The sequence below is a fragment of the Physcomitrium patens genome, chromosome 3, assembly GCF_059467195.1.
Source record: "Physcomitrium patens ecotype Gransden chromosome 3, ASM5946719v1, whole genome shotgun sequence".
In the NCBI taxonomy this organism is placed as follows: domain Eukaryota; kingdom Viridiplantae; phylum Streptophyta; class Bryopsida; order Funariales; family Funariaceae; genus Physcomitrium; species Physcomitrium patens.
The window spans coordinates 15,203,517-15,223,127 of NC_143412.1; the positions used below are offsets into that span (position 1 = coordinate 15,203,517).

Below are 19,611 nucleotides of genomic sequence, written 5' to 3' on the forward strand. Positions count from 1 at the left end.
GGCAAATCGGTTGTCAGAGTTACATGCAATAATGAAGACACAATTGAACGAAGCTCAAGAACGACAAAAGATAGACGGAGATCTATATCGTAAGGAGCAACCACAAATCAACGTGGGTGATAAGGTATGGCTACTTCGTCGCAATATCAAGACTACTCGACCTTGTGATAAGTTGGACTATCGTAGGCTTGGCTCCTTTTCTGTTTCTGAACAAATCAACCCAGTTGCATATCGGTTACATCTATCGGAGTCAATGAAGATCCATCCTGTATTCCACGTGTCTCTTCTTGAACCATATAAGACAGTGGATATATAAGGAAGAAGACAAATGCCACTGCCTCCTATAGAAGTAGATAATAATGAAGAATTTGAGGTGGAAGAGATATTAGACTCAAGGCGGCGCCGAAATAAGCTGGAATATCTTGTTCATTGGTGCGGATATGATATTAGTGAGCGCACATGGGAGCCATCCAGGAATCTAGCAAATGCATCAACTAAAGTCAAAGTTTTTCATCAACGACATCCATCAAAACCAAGATGAAAACCTCTCTTATAAAAGAGACAAGATTGAGGCAAGATAACATTCAATTTCCTATCCTTGTTTGTAACTTCTTTGCATTTTGTGACGCTAATTAGATGGAGAGCCAACAACCAGCGGATTCAACTCAAGAACCTTCGTTTGCTGACTTACCGGATGAGACATTGCGATTGTCACAACCTTCAAGACGACGCAACCGAGATGAAGACCCTCAAGAAACGACATGTTCTTCCTCGAATAGATGGTGAGATACAACGCATTTGGTATCACGACCTTGGAAGAGATTCTCGATGTTTGGTGATATTATTGGAGATAGGAACGACTCCTGATGGTGTTTCAAATGTATTATTTGAAGGAAGTTATGAAGGCCTCAACAGTGATCAAATAACAGGGTGGTCTTCTCGCCCTGGAATGGGACACTATCGATGGCTAAGAGGACCCATCAACTATCTTCGAAGAGAACAAAGATCAGAGTATGTAGCAAATACAATTCGCCGCATATTAGATTTTCTCAATATATAATCACCGCTCCTCGTGGAACTCGTCCCTAGAAGGGGGGGTAATGTCACGGACATACATATAATTACTTATATGAATAGATAAAAGTATGTAAAAGTAGATAAAAGTAGGTTAATTGTGTAATATCTTCTAGAGAAGCTTCTTAGAAGCTTCATAGACACTGCTTTGACTTTATAGGAGTCTATAGTTGACTTTTAGGTTAGAAACTTGGTCAACAAGTTAGCCATGTGCCACACATGTTGGAAGCTTAAAGAACAAGCTAACTACGTGGTCCATCCATAGAAAACTTGCCTTGCAAGCAAAGGCATGTGGCCTAGAAAGTCAACATATATTGGAGGTCTTATAGAACATCGCCACGTGGCTTCTAGTTAGATAGTATATATAGAGGCAAGAGTGAAGCTCTCTTCACTCTTGTCAACTCCTTTCTTGCTTCTAGTCTAGTTTCAAGGGTCTCTAGTTTTCTTGTATTTTGGCAATAGCCATTCCAGTTTCTTTCTTAATATACATATTTCTATTTTGTCCTATTTCTTTTTGAGAAAAGTCTCACTTACTCTTTAGCTTTCATCGAGTTCTTGTCCTTGACATTATTTTGACCAAAATGGTAGTATTTACCAATTTATTTGATGTATTTGGTAGTGAAGTAGGCTGTACCATTCTTTTTTTTAAAGGTCCTATGTTCTACCATGAATTCAAGGAAAAATATTTCATTTCTTTTACGTTATATTTTGAAACAAATTTTTAAAATATGTCATCTGTATGCATATTTAGCATTGCTTTTTGAAATCTTTGCAAGAAATATAAAGTTGGTGGTACAACTACCTTAGACTTCTCCTTAGCATGCTTTCTTTTATAGGTATGTGGCAAGTACGTGCTTGTAGTGACTCCATATGGCTTCTTAGAAATTTTTTGCATAAGATAATCGTAGATAGAATATTATATATCAAGGCAATATTGACATCTAATAGACAAGTAATTATAGTTGATTAGAATAGTAGCTTTTGTATTCATATGATTATTATATATCATAATTAAAAGCTCCTATTTTAGTCCAAAATTGATAGTTAGATAAAATTTAGGATCTTCAAATTGTTTGATTATATTTTATCTATTCTAAGAACCTCCTCAATTCCTTCATCAATTTGATAGATCATACCACAAAATTATTTTGGAATTTGTTTTAATGTCATTCAAATAGGAATTTTCATGCTTGTTAACTTTCCATCTAAATTGCATCCTTGTTCAAGAAAAGATCAAACTTTGGGATGTATTTTTGAAAGATATAAAGCTATTATAATAATATGTATTAGGTTGTTAGAAGTAAGTGCTATAACGTGTCTAGATTGTTTATTTTGATTAAAAAGATTTTTTTTTCTTAAATTCAACCTAATATCAAGGTGCCCTAGACTTTGTTTTGTGATTATGTGAGCCACTTATTAAGCTAAATGCTTAATAGTTTATTTTGTATAAAGCATACAATTGCCAAAAAGCTAGAGAGATAATTCATCTCTTATTTACCACCACTTCGTTGACAAGAATTATGTGGTTGGTGTCTTATGATAAAAATTTCATGTAGATGGCAGAGTACTTCTAAGGTAAGTTTTCATCCGATTATGCTAGATTGATGGAGCATCCTAGTTGCATGAAATTGATAGGCAAAGACAATAGAAAATATAACTTCCAAGCCCACAACTCTATCACTTGTTTTTGTTGTTGTATAATATGAATTCTTGCTTGAAAATGCACTAAGTACGTAATTTTAAAAGATAAATAGAAAATGCAACAATAAGATCTTTCTAAGTCTAATATAATTTTAAATGAATTATAAGTAATAATTAATAAGACTAATAAAATTTTAAAAAATTCAAAAGAAATTTTTTAAAAATTATAAAAGAAACATAAAGAAGTCATAAATTAATTTCAAAATTAAAATAATATAAAAATTATAAAAAAATATAAAATAAAAATCTTAAAAAAATAAAAATAACCTTTAAAAAATATTTTTAAAAAAAATCATAAATGAATCTTAAATAAATCTTAATCAAATTTTAATATAGACCTAACCAAATCTTAATCAAATCCTAATCGAATTCTAGATTAAATCTTAAATTCTAATTAAGTTTTAAACAAATCCTAAAAAATCCTAAAAAAATCTTAAATAAATCTCAGTCAATTATTATAATTTATTAAAACCTCAAGAAATATTCATTGAATCAATGATCTTAACTAAAAATTTACTCATATTTCAATCCACAAGAAATTAAAAAGTACATAAATTTTTAAAAAATTAAATCATTAATTAAATTTTAAAAAAAAAAAAAAAAAAAAAAAAATCCTAAACTACATAGATGTCAATTGCCTTCTTTTTCCAACTCAGATGTTGATAATTCAATAGAAATTTCTCATTGCTAAATTATTCAATTTCTTCAAAAAATTAATTGATATGTATAATTCTAAGTACAAATAATTTTCACAAATTTTTACTTCAATCAAACTAGTAGGTGTTACAAGATTGCAAAAATTCTAACAGATCTTAAATTTCAATTACCCAAGACTATAACCAATAAAAACTCTCATAAATTTCAATCTAATTATTAATTAATATCAAATTTCATAAATAAATTTAAAAAAAATATAATAATAAATTTTAAAAAAAATACTTATAAATATACTAAGATACTTACAAAATCTTCAACATTGTTAACTTCTTTTTATTTTTTAGAAGCCAAATCCACTAAATACATCTTTCACTTTGAAAAGCCCTCAAAACCTCAATATGCCTTTAAACCACATAATTAAACTCTTGAAAATCTTCTCACAAGTCTATTCTCAAATCTGACTCTCCAATCAACCAAAGAACCTCAAAATTGCCATAGGTGCTCGATTTTGTGTCTTGAGTTTTGATTGCAATCTTGGTTCACAATCGGTCCTCTTTGAGTATTAATTATTTACATTTTTAGGTAATTTGTGTTATAATCTATTCTTAGTTCTTTTCTAAAGATATTTATATTAATTATTTATCTCATTTATTTTTATTTGGCTCATTTATATTTCTATAAAGTAAGTAGAAGTCTCTTCTACAAGAAGGTAGTATTAACAGTTATTAATTTTTATTACTTCCTTATTTGTTATTTATATTTTTAAGATAATTTGCTAAAATATTTTCATTTAAGCTACACTATAATAAGATTTTTTTTTTCTTTTACCTAATTGTTATATTACTATACAACACTATATGTTGCCCTCGCTTGACTTCTATCTACATACAATCATAACATTTTGTCTATTTTTTCATTAAATCTTGGATCATAAATGGCACAATTTATTTACACTGCATTGAAGACAACAAAGGTGATGTTATTTCTTGTGCACAAAGTGTTTCTTGAACAACCTGAACTGATTCTGTATCCAGTTGTGACATGAATCTTAAAATAAATGATGAAGAATTTATTTGGAGCTTACATTTAATTTGGAATACAAAATCCACGTTTTGTTGATATAGCTTTTTGTAATCTAATTGCACAAATGTACCTTTAGATCTGTGTAACCACCAAGGATTGAATTGCACTTTGTAAATCTTATAAGCTTTTGAAAATACTGCACTTCTACCAACTCCTTGCACATGTTTGATTATTTCGTGTTTAAAAAAAATCCCATTCAACAGTCAAGTATTAATTACTCTATTGTAACTTTTTTTTTGTTCATTTTTTGTATTGAATTCAAGGTATTTGAAGAAAAATGCAATTTATTTGCATGACTCTATATAGTTAAGATAGAAGTTGGAATTTGTTGTTCAATCTCTATTCTATTGTACATATCATTTCTTTTTTAATATTTATCTTCCCATTGCTACTAGAAAATCAGTTTGTGTAGTGGTTAGAAATTTATGATTTAAATTATTTTGGTTGTTTCAATTGCTGGTGTAATGTGCACATTATTACCATTACTTCAGTGTATTTGAAGTCAAACACCTTGAAGTTCAATAGATGCAAGATGATTTTTTCTTTTCTTTCTTTAAAAAATTAAAAAGTAAAAATTAGAACATCAAGTTTAAGGTGTATTTATTTAATAAGACAAAAACATATTTCATCAATGAAATTTTTAACTTAGAAATAAATGTGTTCTAAGCTTTAAATGAAATAAAAAGAAATATACAAACAATAACAATTACAATAATATTATTGAAGTTCAATTACTAACTTTTTTTTTTTTAAATAAATAATGTTATTTTTTTAATACTTAAGAATTATATATATATATATATATATATATATATATATATATATATATATATTTGTATATAAGTTGTAACATTTACCAATTAGGCAAGTATACATATTAAAGATGTCTGGAGGCATACTACTAAATATGAATGAATAATACAAGTATTCTACTATATAATAAAAGATATAAAGTTCTATATATTAAAAATATTAATAAAATATCAAAAATTTATAAGTATTATAGTTTTACTATTATTGATATTATAAAGAAATAAAAGAAGAAGACGTAAATATTTTTAAAATAGAGAAATATTTTATGATCTAATTATTTTAAAAAATACATCAATATTTTTATCGACTTAAAAATAAATAAATCATACACTTACTGTCACGGCCATAATCATGTAAGCTAATAATTACATATAGAAATAGGTAGAAGTAAGTAAAAGTAGATAAAAGTAAGTTAATTCTATAATATTTAATATAAAAGCTTCCTAGAAACTTCCTAGACGTTGCTTTGACTTCATAGGTGTCTTTAATTGACTTTTTGGATTAGAAACGTGGTCAACAAGTTGGCCATGTGCCACACATGTTGTTAGCTTGAAGTTCAAGCTAACTATGTGGCCCACACGTAGAAAAACTTGCCTTGTAAGTCAAGGCATGTGTCCTACAAAGTCAACACATATCGGAGGTCCTATAGAACGTCGCCACGTAGCCCCTAGTTAGATAGTATATATAGAGACAAGAGTGAAGGCTTCTTCACTCTTATCAACTCCTTTCTTGCTTCTAGTCTAGTTTCAAGGGTCTCTAGTTTTCTTGTCTTTTGGCAATAGCCATTCTAGTTCCTCTTTTCAATATACATACTTATTATTCATATTTTATTACTTTTCTTTGAATGAAGGCTTACTTGTCTGAACTGTTTTTTCATCGAGTTCTTGTCCTTGACACTTACCTATTTTCTTTAAAATTTCAAGTAAATATTTTATAAATTTATAGATTATTCTATTAAAAAAAGAATTTTATATATATGTTAATACTTTTAATAATTTTACTATATTATATCACATTAAAATTATTTAGATAGACACATGTCTAAAATATTTTATAATAAATAAAATACAGAAGAACATGTCCATAATAATTTATTTGGATATTATTTGGATACATTCTTTTATTTTTACTTAAATATTACGTTAAAATATTTAGCAATCTTATTTATTCTAACTTAATTATATTTTTTATATACTCCTATTCAAAATATTGATGTATTTTAATTCTTTTTAATATATGATATTTATTCTATATTAAGTAATATATGACACAAATTTCTTTCAATCAAAGATATGAAGAATATTATTATATATAATTGAATTTAAACTTAGTAAGTCAAAATAGAGCAAAGAAAAGTTTATTTCTCCTTTTGGTGAAGATGTGTAGCTACTTTTTGAAGAAAATCATATTTTTTGGATTACGACATTTCTTCTAATAAATAATTTATTCGTCCTGAGCAGTTTTTGTCTTTTCAATAGCCCATTAAAGACAAACTACCTTTGATACAAAATGTGGTAGGCATAATACAACCACTATCAAAGAAACAAAGGTCATACAAGCAAGAACCAATTAGAATCCATGCTTAACGAAACAACATGTTTAAGTTAACTTCTAACAAAAATTGTAACAAAGGTTTTGTTGCCACAACTTTAATCAAGAACTTGTACTAATATATGACTTGTTGAATAAATGCATTGTTATATATTGTTTTTAATAAAGTTTTGTGAAATTGGACCAAATCTACAAAACCAAAAATCAGTATGCTAACAAGATCCAATGAGAAGACACAAAGCAACTAAGGATGCATCTTTAGAGTTTCTATCATAATGTGTAACATGATAGCTTTATCTTCTTTATTGAAAAATGCTTTTAGATTCTTTGCTACCACACTGATGCCACAACATATAGAAGATAAATCACTTGTACTGGCAAAGAAATGAACAAATGATATGAGTTTTACAAATCATCCATCATCGTTGAAAGGTAGTTATATTGTTGTTTGACAACAATAATTTCAACTTTGAGTGTGATGAACATTGCGAACACAATATTAAAATAGAATGCAATTGCACAAGCCACCAACCACCAAATATTTAAAAAAGATAGAGTATATTATTCTTCATCAAAATACAAAGAAACTTGCTTGCAGTTCACCAACATCTACTTCAAAACTTTACTTGGTAACATCCAACAAACATTTATATAATATAATCATTTAGATTTCATGCAACACATTTAGAATTTTTTGGTAATACAAGCAATCAATTGTTCTTATTAGAGTGCTATAAAATCAGATTCATTCAAGTCAAAGATGTCTACAAAAGCTTCTTTTATAACATGGTCAACTTAATGTATCAGATACAAAATACAATGAAATAAGTTAGATATTGCTATAACTTCAATTCTTGTTAAAAGTCTATAGATTTAGCCATTCATGTATTGTGCTCCATTGCTTAATGATCCAATGATTTTATTTTTCAAATTAAAGCACATTGAATTGAAAAGCTTCACCATATTTTTTAATGCTGATTTGCTACTATGTTATTTATGAATAAAAATAAAAATAAAATAAAATGGTGAACAAATGGGATGACAGCAATTCATTGTTGTTTGTCAAAGATAGAAAAAAATGTGAGATTTTGAATGGAAGTTTCTAACATCATGAATGGAAACATTGGCAACAACTGAAAATGTCTAATATGTGTTTCCAATATGTGTTTATGATGTTGGGGATGAGCTACACAAACAATGTAAGATGCAATTGCAACTTCTCATAGAAATGAACATCTTATTTTGGCAAGAATGTAGAGACAATCACTATTTTTCTTTATCACATGAGTAATCTACTAAAATAATAGGCCATATGACAAATAAGAAGCAACATAATCAAAATGTATTGTATTCTTGATAGTCATTGTATACAAAATGATTGTTTAGATACTATTATTCTGCTTTTAGTGAATGAAAACATATTCTTTCATTGTGATGGTTGGAAGGCAGAGAAGACCCAGAACAAAAGGCTCCTGATACACCACAGTGCATGTTTCAAGTAACCAAAAGTCTATCAGATAAACAACACAAAAATAAATGCAGCATGTGACCTAATTTGCAAATATCAATATATAAATCATTTGTTCTCCAACTAAATGAATGAATAGTTCAACTCTCTTTCTCTCTCTTTCTCTCCCCATGTCTCCTTGTGCTTTGACTACACTGCCAGATGTGTCCACATCAGCAGTGACCTGTCCCATGAAGACACTGTAGCAATAACCAACCCCCTGGTGCCCTAAATTTGGCATGATAGGATTCTCCCCCCTCTCACTCCCTGAATGTATTTCACTTAACTTATTACAATATAACAGAATATACTTCTACATACCCATTCATACATACCCATTAATTCTATCATTGAAAAAATATGCCACTGCTTAGAAACAGCCATCTTTGGATACTGGAACTGGCTTTGACGATTGGAAGATTGAAACAGTGGAGGAAAAAGAGAAGCATCTAGAAGAAGCATGACAGTGGGAGAGAAAGAATGAGAGAGGACAATAGCATGACACTCACAGCCGATGGAGAAGATGGGGAATCATGGATAAGCTAAGCCCCCCTCCCCCCTTCTATTCTGAAATTGGGTCAAACTGCATCCAAGTTTGGCTTTCATGCGGGATCCACCACAGTAACATACAAACAATAATGAGTAGAATGAGAATATTCAAACATAGTGAGGAGGGCCAAGCACCAATTGGCACCTGCACCACCACTTAGCCATGCACATGCAGTCACAGCTACAGTGGGAAAATAAGTGAATAAATAAATAAATAAATAAATAATACAGCATATTCCTCACTCTACCCCCACTTGAATGGAGGCTGACTCATTGCCACGAGGCCAATCCACATGTAAATCTTTCTGTTGGGGCCACTGATGCTGAGGGGGACAAAAAAAGAGGCTGAGTTGGACAAGTCCAAAGTCTGATGTGGCATCATGAGTGTCCAGGGGGTAGACATGCAAAAACAGTGTCTGTTCAAATAGAAGAAAAGGAAGTAGAATAAACTTTAAAGCATGCTTCCAAAAGGAATGCAATACATGAACTTTAAACCTTGCACTGGTGGACTTTTAGGTGCAGCCAATGATGTAAAGTGGCTCTTGGGGAACACACGTTCTGAGCTCTTGTGGAGACTTTTTGAGCTTCTGAGGGCAAAGCCCAATGAACATTGTTTCATTGATTGAGGCACAAAAGATTCCGAAAAATCTTTCTGTGAGGGAAATCCCTCTTCAAGTGAATGGAACACTAAGCCAATGAATGAGTCAATTTTGTTTCCTTGCTCCATTCCCATGCATGGTTGGGTGGGGTTTTTGGGGAGGGAGTGGGTACAATAGGCCCACATTGCACATGAGGGAAGTGGGGGAAAAAATTCATAGTTGGAATTTTAAAAAGAAAGTGGCAGAAAAATATCAAATAAGTAAGAAGGAAAGTAAATTAGTCTGGAAAACCAATAAAACGAAGACAGGTGACTTGGTGTTTAAATCATTGGATGACAGATACTCCAGGACAAGGAAGACTGGCTGATGAACTCATAGTTATGGAGGAAAAAAAACAACTAATAAATAAAACAATAGCTTTAGAAATACCATTTATTGCCAGTATGTGTCATACAAAGTCTTCACAAATAGCTGAGGGAGTCCCTGGTATTAGATCTTATTTCCAGAAAATCAGAGTGGATGAAGATAAGGAGGAAACAGAAACATTTAAATATTACAAGCCTATAATTGGAACCTTCCTGTGTACGTAATTGTATAAACAGATATTGTCATGAATTGCCAGAACATTTGGCATTTCAATCCTTAAAAATCATTTGCTCGTAACTAACAAATATGCATGGGATAGGAATATACATTTATGGTGTTGCAGATTGTCAGGAAATATCAAGGATACATATACAAAAAAACCCTAATTTTTCATACATGTTCTTCCATACTGAAAACATTACTGTTAGGGGACCTGTTACATTTTTTTCCCCTCTATATACATTTCCCCTTATTTTCATCCTTTGTGTGACTCGTTTTGTTGAAGTACCAAATTGGGCAGGGCGAGCTTCCCCATTATCATACCCATTTTAAGTTTGAGAGCTAAGCAACAGGACTTTTTGTGTGCGCAAGGGGAACTGGAAATGGCGATGGATGGATGGAAGCTAGTATCAGTAACACAAGTCTCATCCAAAGTTCAAAAATATCTGAGTGGTGGCACTCTCAAAATGAGGCACTGAGTCAGCAAAGACAATGGAAAAATGGTCCCCATTGTTGTTATTATTCCCAATGGTAAAGTGGGCACTGGAGTGAAAGCAATTAGATAGCTCCCTGCCCACTCCTCAGTTGTTGTCTTTATGATCCTATTGGATTTTCAGGGGATCTGGGGTTGGATTCAGTTACCACTGATCAGGCTCCAACCAGTGGTAACTGAATCCACTACGTATTTATCCCACCACTTGTATGTATGTAGTTTTTACAGTCCAGGTCTGTTTTTTCATATTTTTTTACACATGCAGTGTGTGTACTTTACGCATATTGCTTTTATAAATAGGAAAAAAAAAAAAAAAAAAAAAAACTTGTGAAATATGCTCATTTTTGCTGTTGCTTCTGGGAATCAACAGTACTCTGTTGGAGTTTTTGTTGTGAGCAAATAAAGTCCACCTTATTTGTGACCCAATATTGCCCCCAAAGCTTCCTCGTCTTCAACATGGGTAATAATGTTTATTCAATGCTTGTGTTTGTCCTGGTTGATGCACAATAACAGTTTAACAAGGTTTTGCTTCACAGTTTGGCTTTAATATTTCTCACCCTCATAAGGAGTAGTTGCTGCTTTGAAATTTGCAAGCTCTGACTAATAGCATCAAATGTCATAATAAGTTTCATCCAACAATGTATACAAAGAAATATATGCAATGCAGGTACTCTGACATGCTTCTTGGTTTAAATTGTTTTTATTTATTTATTTAATTTAATTTTTACCCATCTCTGTAAGCAAGTAAGTGAACTGCACTGTTCTGCAGATGCCACAGTTAACTCTGTGTCCATGGCTTGATTTCTTATTCACTGCCAAGTGGGAATTTAAAGCTGGGTATTCTTAGTAGGAAGAAGTTTAAAGGTGGAAGAAATTAGGTCAACCTAATCTGCTTTGCTGAAGTGCAACAGAGCAGCAACAGCTGAAGAAGAAGGAAAAGATTCTTTGCTTGGAGTGGAAGCTCTCAAAGTGCTCAATCTGAAGGAGATGAAGCCATTGCCACCCACTGCCCTCAACTCCATGAAATGCCCCAGTGAATGGACAAAAAGCACAAAAAAAGGAAAACAGAGAAGGTTCCAAGTGCGTGTTGCACAGATGGGTGCTGCTGGGAATCTACAGCCAGTGCCAACTAGGATGGGGTAAGGGCCTCATGTCCTGCCATCCCTTTGAGCAACAGCCATTTTCCTTTTATCCAGCCAAAAATATATAGAGTAGGTAACTAGATCATGGCACTCCTTTATCCATCTCATAGGTCTTCTGTCTCGTTGAAAAGGTGGATTAGGGTTTAGTCAGGGTGTGAGGAGTCCACAGTATGGGAACATCACAAGTGTGGGCCCATTATGGACCGTCTTGTGCCTTTCTCCCTCCCCATCCGCCCCCCACCCCATTCTTCCTTTTCTCTTTCCATCTTCCTTTCTTTAGCGCATTCCTGTTGTATCTCACCAACTGTTGGATTGGCCCACACTACTGACTTATGCGGCTTTGCACGCAGTTGCACACTGTCGCCTCCTTCAGATTTTTTTAATGGAAGATTTCAATCGACCTCCACAGAATCCAAGTGGGTTAAACCCACCTGCGAGTAAGTTCTCGAAGACACAGGTTTTTTTTTTTGTGTAACAAACCTTGGAATCGAAACAAAAAGTCTATATGCCTATTTCGAGTATGAAAGTGCACGAAAGCTAATAGTTTTACATAGTTTTACATTTGTTTAACTTTTTAATGTTTTTTTTTTTTGTTTTTGCAATATTTTAATGTGGAATTGTGTTGATGCAGAAATCTAACCTCGAACCACTGTGCAACGTAGAAGAATCCGGAGTGTGTAAGAAAAGAAAATGAAATCTGAAGTAAGATTTGGGGGAAAGAAAGAGGAGAGGAAGGCAAAGTTGCCGGCGGAGGTGGAGTGACGGTCAAGCTTTGATGGCGGCAGGCGTCATCATGCCCGCAGGGCCGGCCCCCTCGTCGTCCTTGCTAGGAAGGAGCCAATGCCAAGGAGGTGATTCTGGAAGTGCTGATTCAGATCGGAGCAGTAATGCTATCTCCTTAAGTCTTCGGAGATTATGTCGCCTGTCCCTGGCCCCACCATTCCACAGAAGATTATCACCCCGCCCGTCACATTTGCGCTGAAAGATCCTTGCGGCAACGTTTGCTTAAAGTATAGCAGGCTATTTGCATACCGGAGCGAATTGGACGACAACTACATCACAAGAGACTTGGTTCCTTATTCTCCCAGTCGTCGTCTTCGTCCTTGTCGTAGTTGTGCTTCAGGCGATTTCTGCGTCTGGGCTTGTTTGTTCGTAGTTTACACTCACAATTTCATTGTGAGTATAGGTTGAGTGAGAGAGAGAGAGAGCAATCGATTGAGGTCTGTTGGCAGTTTGTAGCGTACAGGATTGGTCGTCCCCTCTGTTGTTGCAGCGGGTTTGGAAGCTTTCGTTGGTTTAGCGTCGCGTTTTTATTTATTTTTGTTTCTAAATGCCTGCTTCTGTAGAAGCAATTCTGGAGATGAGCACTATTTCAGAGGAGTACTCTTAGGGAACTAGGTTATTGAGTTTGAGTATTCACTATTTGCCGAGCGATTGGATTTTAATCAATATTCTCCGCTGCTCACCCCCCTTTGCAAGCAGAGTACCTGGAGTGGGAGGGCATCGGGGTTGAGTATCTTTTGTGTTTTTTCTGCAATTGCAGGATTTGTACTAGCTTTGTCGGTGTCAGGATGGCTTGTTCTTTAGTCTTCGATTCTTAAAGTTTCTTGATTTGTCGTACGGTTTATTATTTCTATCCCAGCCATTGCTTCCGGAAGAATATCCCTCTCCTGCAGCGCAATTTCGAGACTCGTGTGCGTGGAAAAAATCACTTCATTCGAAGCAGGGTTTCGGTTAAAAATGTCTAGGGGACGAGCAGGATGATTTCGGTTGCACGGCTGCGCATTCCGATTATGTGTGGTTGCACCCTCCGACGCTCCTTTTCTCATCTTTCCCTCCACTTCACGGTGTTTTCTTCAACACGAACATAGCACATTAGTCATCCCTCAACTGCGAACTCGGAGTTCTAAATCCTGTCGACGAGATGCTTCTCCTAGATATGGCGCAGTGCAAGTCATTCAAAGAGTCTCTCAAGGTCTTGGAGGCGGACATTCAGCATGCAAACACTTTGTAAGTGCATTATTGTACAGTTTCTATTTGAACATTGACTGAATATTGAAGCTCTGTGGGCTACACTATAGGGGTTGTGATCACTAATTTTAAGATGTTTGTGATGCACCACATTGATAGTTGTGGCCAATTAAGTCACGGTGAAGTAATTAAGCTTGCAAGGCATTGTTGTCGTGGCTGTATTCTCTTCGCTCACAGCAATTGGAAACAGGAGTGGGTGTCCTTGTGACGATGTCTTTTGCACAGATAGTCTCTGCGGTGTCTCACGACACTAGAGATGTGCACTCCTCCCGCGGATGAAAGGTTGAACTCCTCTTCGTAAGAAATTGCGTTTGAGACAGCATTAAGCATGAAAATCAGTTTTTTTTCTTTTCTTCTTTCAATCTAAAATCTATAAGCTATTCTCCCATCGTAAAATTTTGAAATAATCCGATCACGTAATCGCAAATATATCGCCCTTTCAGTAGAATGTGTCGTCAGAAAAACACACTTCAGGGGTGTTTTGGATATTTTGGGTACATCTCGAATGGCAGCCTTTGGTCTCGTCAACCTCCATGACCATTCGGTCGTTCCACTGCTTGGGCTCTTCCTACACTTGGACACCCAAATCTCCTCAAGTCCAGAGTCTGCTCATCCTGTGATCCTCAGTCTGCCTTGTGTATCTGATCCCTCACATTGTTTTGAGCAGAGCATCAGACGTCCCAAGAGATTATGATGGGGCGTGCATTCAAATGCGGTTATCTTACAGCCCAGTTGCGCATTTGTTCTTATTCCTGGTACAATGGACCGATTGCAGTCTGGCCGGTGCACTGGGACTTCTCCGGATACTTATTTACAAGGTGTTGTTTCTGTTTTCACATTCACTAGTCATTCTTTCGATGATAGAGAGCAGGAATGATGTTGAAGGTATCAGTAATCGTGAAGAGAGGAATTGAGCGTGTATGCTGTACGTTATTAGGGAAACCATAAGTGCAAAACTAGTTACTCTGATGATGGTATTTCTCCGTTCATGGCTTGCAAGTTCAAGGCTGAACTGGGTTGGGTTGGGTCAACCTTCGAAAATACGCTGCCTTTTCTAATATTTAGGCTGCAGTCGATCTGCGAAGTCTCCTATCTAGTACAGGGAATAAAACGCTTGCGGTTGTTATAGACAATTGCCTGTGCTTAACACATCGCCTGTAGGTTCAGTAGTTGCGTGAAGAATCCAACCCAATCTGATTATGAACTCAGAAATGTTGCAATGGGCGCACTTTTCTAGTGTGACAGTGTTTTACTACTTGTCAAGAATAGCTGCACTTATTTTCTACATGGGTGCTTTAGGAACACGGTAGTACATATTGTCACTTCGGTGCTCAGCATTCGGTTAAATTATGTCGATTAGTAGGACATCCTAGTCCAGGAGACCTACGATTGTGTTTCCTGAAGTATTTAGGTGTTCACCCGCGAATCTATCTCGATGTTGACAAGATTGGTCAATTGCTGCAGGTGTACTTGGATGGAACCACGACAATGTCTACGCAGGAAAGGAAGGCCAGCCTCAGCGAATTCTATGGTGCGAGTTTCACTTGTCCTCCAGACTGTCGTTGTTTTTCTTTTCTTTCTTTTGATCATAGTTTCCCGTCAAACCAATGTCAATCTATGATGAAACATTTCTGTATGTTAGCCGCGCATTTGCTGGTAATTTGTTGGAGGAGTTTGTGAGAAGCTTGCGAGTCACCCTCGGACCTTGCGAGCCATTGCTGATTTGCGCATGCTGTTGCCAGGCCACATATATCCTTCTTTACAACAACTCCAAGCTGGGATGACTGGGGTGGAAGATCTCAAGCAGAAAGCCAAAGTTCAAGAGCGATACAGAAAACGTGACGAAGAATGCAGTCACATGTCGGAATTCGATTTTGAGCGTGAAATGGAGTGCGGCATCTGCATGGAGAGGAATCCTAAGATTGCGCTTCCGGATTGCAATCACGTAATGTGCATTACGTGCTACCGTGATTGGTAAGTGCGTTTCGTTCTGTCTGAGCTATTGCTGTGGATCCTAGAGGACACCAATCCCTCATTTTGAAGTCTTCCTGTTCCAGCCAATTCTTTACACCGGAAGTGTTATATATTCTGATTCAACGGGACGGTATCCTGTGGATTCAAGGACCGAAGATTCCAGTCCAGAGTTTGGAGTTCAGCTTGCATTGAGAACGTTGTCGTTTGTCATCGTCGAAAACAGAGCAGATCAGCATAGCACTAACGACTGGGTTTGCTGCAGGCATGGGCGATCACAATCATGCCCGTATTGTCGAGACAGTCTACGGCGTGTTAACTCATGTGACCTGTGGATATTCACCGACTCGGCAGACATTGAAGACGTAGATAAAATCACTCGTGACAACCTACAGCGCTTGTTCTTGTATATAGATAAGCTCCCGCTCTTAATCTCAGAGAGTGTATTCGCTCTTTACGACGCTTACGAGGCGCATCTCAAGTGAACACCAACTTGCTGCCAGCAACATAACCAGTACTGAACTCTCCATGGCCGGGTCATCACGATTCAAGCAACGTTACCGACCTCGTTCGCCATCTGTGTCATTCTTTTGCCTTCGTAAGCCACTCTACTATAATGTGCAAATCAACCCAAGTAGACGTCAGGTTTAGGCTGTAGAGTGCACAAGCGCCTAGGAATCCAATGTGTTCCGTCTTCACCGACAGGCTCTTAGCATCCCAGAGAGGTGTGCTAGAATAACTGCAGAAAGATTCCATTATGTAAGTTTTTTAGATTCTCTTTGGCATCAACTGTGATATTCTAGCGTCTTATTCCACCCCCAAGTCCTGTCCAAGCACAGCGTGTGTGACGTTCTCATTGTTAACAGTGCAAGCAAGCATTCATGCTTGCATAACCTCCTGTTATGAAATCTAATGAGGTGCCAACCCTGGCTTTGAAAAGGGAAAAAGGCGGTGCTCTTCTGTGGTCCCTGTTGCAGTGCCTATTCAGGGTAACTTCGACGATTCTGATTGTGGGCATTTTCCTTTGTATCTTTTGTCCGATGTGATGTGGATCCTTGAGTTGTAGGATAAGTTGCAATCTCCAAATGATTATTCTGTACCCTGGTCAGTTCAGATTTGATTCGCAGTGAGAAACATATACACAAGTTGTGTATAAATATGACATTTAAAAAACACGTCTTGCATACAAAAATCACTTTTGAAAAAACAAAAAAAACATGAAGGCAATGTTAAAAGTGGAGTGAAAGTGAAAGAAGCAGTCCCATATCAATTATGCCAATTATTCCCAACAGTGTAAAACAAATAAATATGGTGAAGAATGATCAGGAGATTATAAGATGTTTTGCTCATGCAATGATTACAGCCAACAACATGGTGATTACATTCCAATAATATCACACAAATTTTCGACAGAATGAGAATTACTTTGTGACTGGTTGCAATCATAATATGTATTAAAGTATGTTTATTTTTTAGAAAATAATGTTACTTGATTTTGAGGAAGTAATGTGTGTACATAAATAAATAAATAAAGAATGAATAACCAATTGCTGAAGTAAATATAAAATTACTAACAAAATTAATAATTAATAATTTACAATTCAAAAGTTTAGAGAATTTCTTTTAAAAAATATATATTCAAAAAAAAAGAGAGCTTAAAATCTAAAACCTACAATTTAGTTAGTTATTTTACTAGATTATATTCACGTATGTGTATATCTGTATGTATATACAAAAAAACTAAATTTTGTAACATAACAAGAAAATACATATTAAGTTGAATTTAAAAAAACATTGTAATTAAAATAATAAAACTTATTCTTTTATTAATTGTAATTGATTTATAATAAATATTAATATTTTGTATAATTTTTTTTTTTTTAATAATAGCTGTTGTATATAATTTTTTAATTCCTAAAAATACACATTTTAGTATATTATAAATAGTGAATTGTTAAGTAGAAACCTCATTTTTATTGGACATTCTTGTGCCACACTCTTCCATGCACACAACAAAACTCTTAATTACACAAAAAAGTTCTAGGGTAAATTTACAATAAAAGAATTTTTTGCCATGGTTTATAATTTTTTTATTTTTATTTTTATTTTTATTTTATAGATAAATTTTTAAAAAATTCAAGAAACTCTTTCATTTACTTCAACTTATTAGTTTAATTAGAAAATCTTTTACTATAAATTTACTTTAAAACTTTTAGTATGAAAAAGAGTTTTATTATGTATATGCAGAGGTGCATAATATGAAGGGGCATGCATATATTAATAAAGATATATATGCTTGGTAATTTCCTATAAATAACTCCATTCATTTATTTTCATTGATAATATTAATATTTTAAGATTTTTTTTATTATAATAAAAAATTATTTTTATTTTAGTATGTAATAAAAGATATTATTTGAGAGATCAATGTAGTTAAAAGATAATTAATAATCATTTGATATTACAATGTTTGGAAGATTATTTATTGTAAAATTAAATTCATGATATATGCTTTAATGAGAATAATATATATTGATATTTTGAATGTTAAATATAAAACTTCAAAATGTGTGTATATATATATATATATATATATAAATAGTTGTTTTAAAAGAACAAGAAGTTGATAAAAGGTTTATTATTGGTTATGTTTACATTAGTTTCATGTGGTGTTCTTGTAGTATTAAAATCATAACTCCTTATCAATAAAGAGATTGTTAAATTGATTATTTAGGAATAATAAAATATTTTAATCTCAGCATGTGACTATTAAAGAGATATATTTAGGAGAAACTACAAAACACTTGTCAAAAAGATTGTAGAATCTCAAAAAAAATAAAATAAAAACTACTTCAGGTAATAGGTTCTCCTCTCAATATAAAAGTTAACCACAATTTATTTACTTCTTTCTGAAATTAAAAAAAAATAAATAAAAAAATAATTAATATCCTATCCTTGAATAAAAGTTTTTCACAATTATATTATATCAACATTGATCCTTCTTATCTTAAACTTGTATAATTTAATATAAAAGTAATAGAATGAAATAAATTAATTATATATATATATATATATATATATATATATATATAAAATTATTGAAGTAAAAATGTGTTTAATTTTATAGTTATATAAGACATATATTACTTGTAATATAATATAATTTTAAATTAAATTACTTTATATTTTTCACATTTAACTTCAAATTACTCTTTTGAGTGTAAATTTCTAAATATGAATCTTTTAGTCTTTAAACTTTATAATTATTAAGGTAATTATGTAGAATATTGAATATAAAATTTTATAGATATATTTTATATTGGTGTTGAAATTCCACCTTAAAAATTACTATTAATGGATAATAAAAAAAAATCTCTTTTAATTTTAATTTTTGATTTTTTTAATCTAAAAATAAAAGATTCAAATTATTATATAATAAATGCTTAACTTGTTCAAACATTCACAGATAATATAATAATATTCTTGAAATCTATTTAAATCTCCCATCTGGACACAAACAATAACATTAAACAAGAATACATCTTATTATACAATGGCTTTATCATACAATGCAACAAATGTCATTCTTACAAATACAACACCTTGGAATGCATTACCACCCACCAACGTATGAAAAAATGCCTCACATGCAAGAAAAAGAACCAATCTATACTAATACATAAGTTTGATATTACTCCCAATATCAGTAATATTCAATCTAGCTCCAAAAGCTTATCAACGACTCTGGACTCAAAAAACCAATGTGGAGAGCAAATACCTATAGGCTTTGATTAACAACCATTTAAGCACAATTCTTAAGATAAAGTAATGTCAATGCTAAATAAAAGAGCCATC

The 19,611-nt window shown here is 33.4% G+C and overlaps 1 protein-coding gene across 3 annotated transcripts; it reads left to right on the forward strand.

Moving 5' to 3' along the window:
* Positions 1 to 12,800: 12,800 nt before the first annotated feature.
* On the forward strand, positions 12,801 to 16,703 carry LOC112280189 (E3 ubiquitin-protein ligase AIRP2). 3 transcript variants are annotated; one of them, XM_024515378.3, is made up of 6 exons: positions 12,801 to 13,764; positions 13,963 to 14,067; positions 14,453 to 14,603; positions 15,250 to 15,316; positions 15,528 to 15,759; positions 16,022 to 16,703. In XM_024515378.3, the coding sequence occupies exons 2-6, from the start codon at positions 14,042 to 14,044 to the stop codon at positions 16,239 to 16,241; spliced, it is 696 nt and encodes a 231-aa protein (XP_024371146.1). In that variant the 5' UTR covers positions 12,801 to 13,764; positions 13,963 to 14,041; the 3' UTR covers positions 16,242 to 16,703. The 3 variants fall into 3 exon arrangements, with proteins under 3 accessions (XP_024371146.1, XP_024371145.1, XP_024371144.1); XM_024515377.3 differs by having other exon boundaries at positions 13,976 to 14,067; XM_024515376.3 differs by lacking the exon at positions 13,963 to 14,067.
* The last annotated feature ends 2,908 nt before the right edge of the window (positions 16,704 to 19,611 follow it).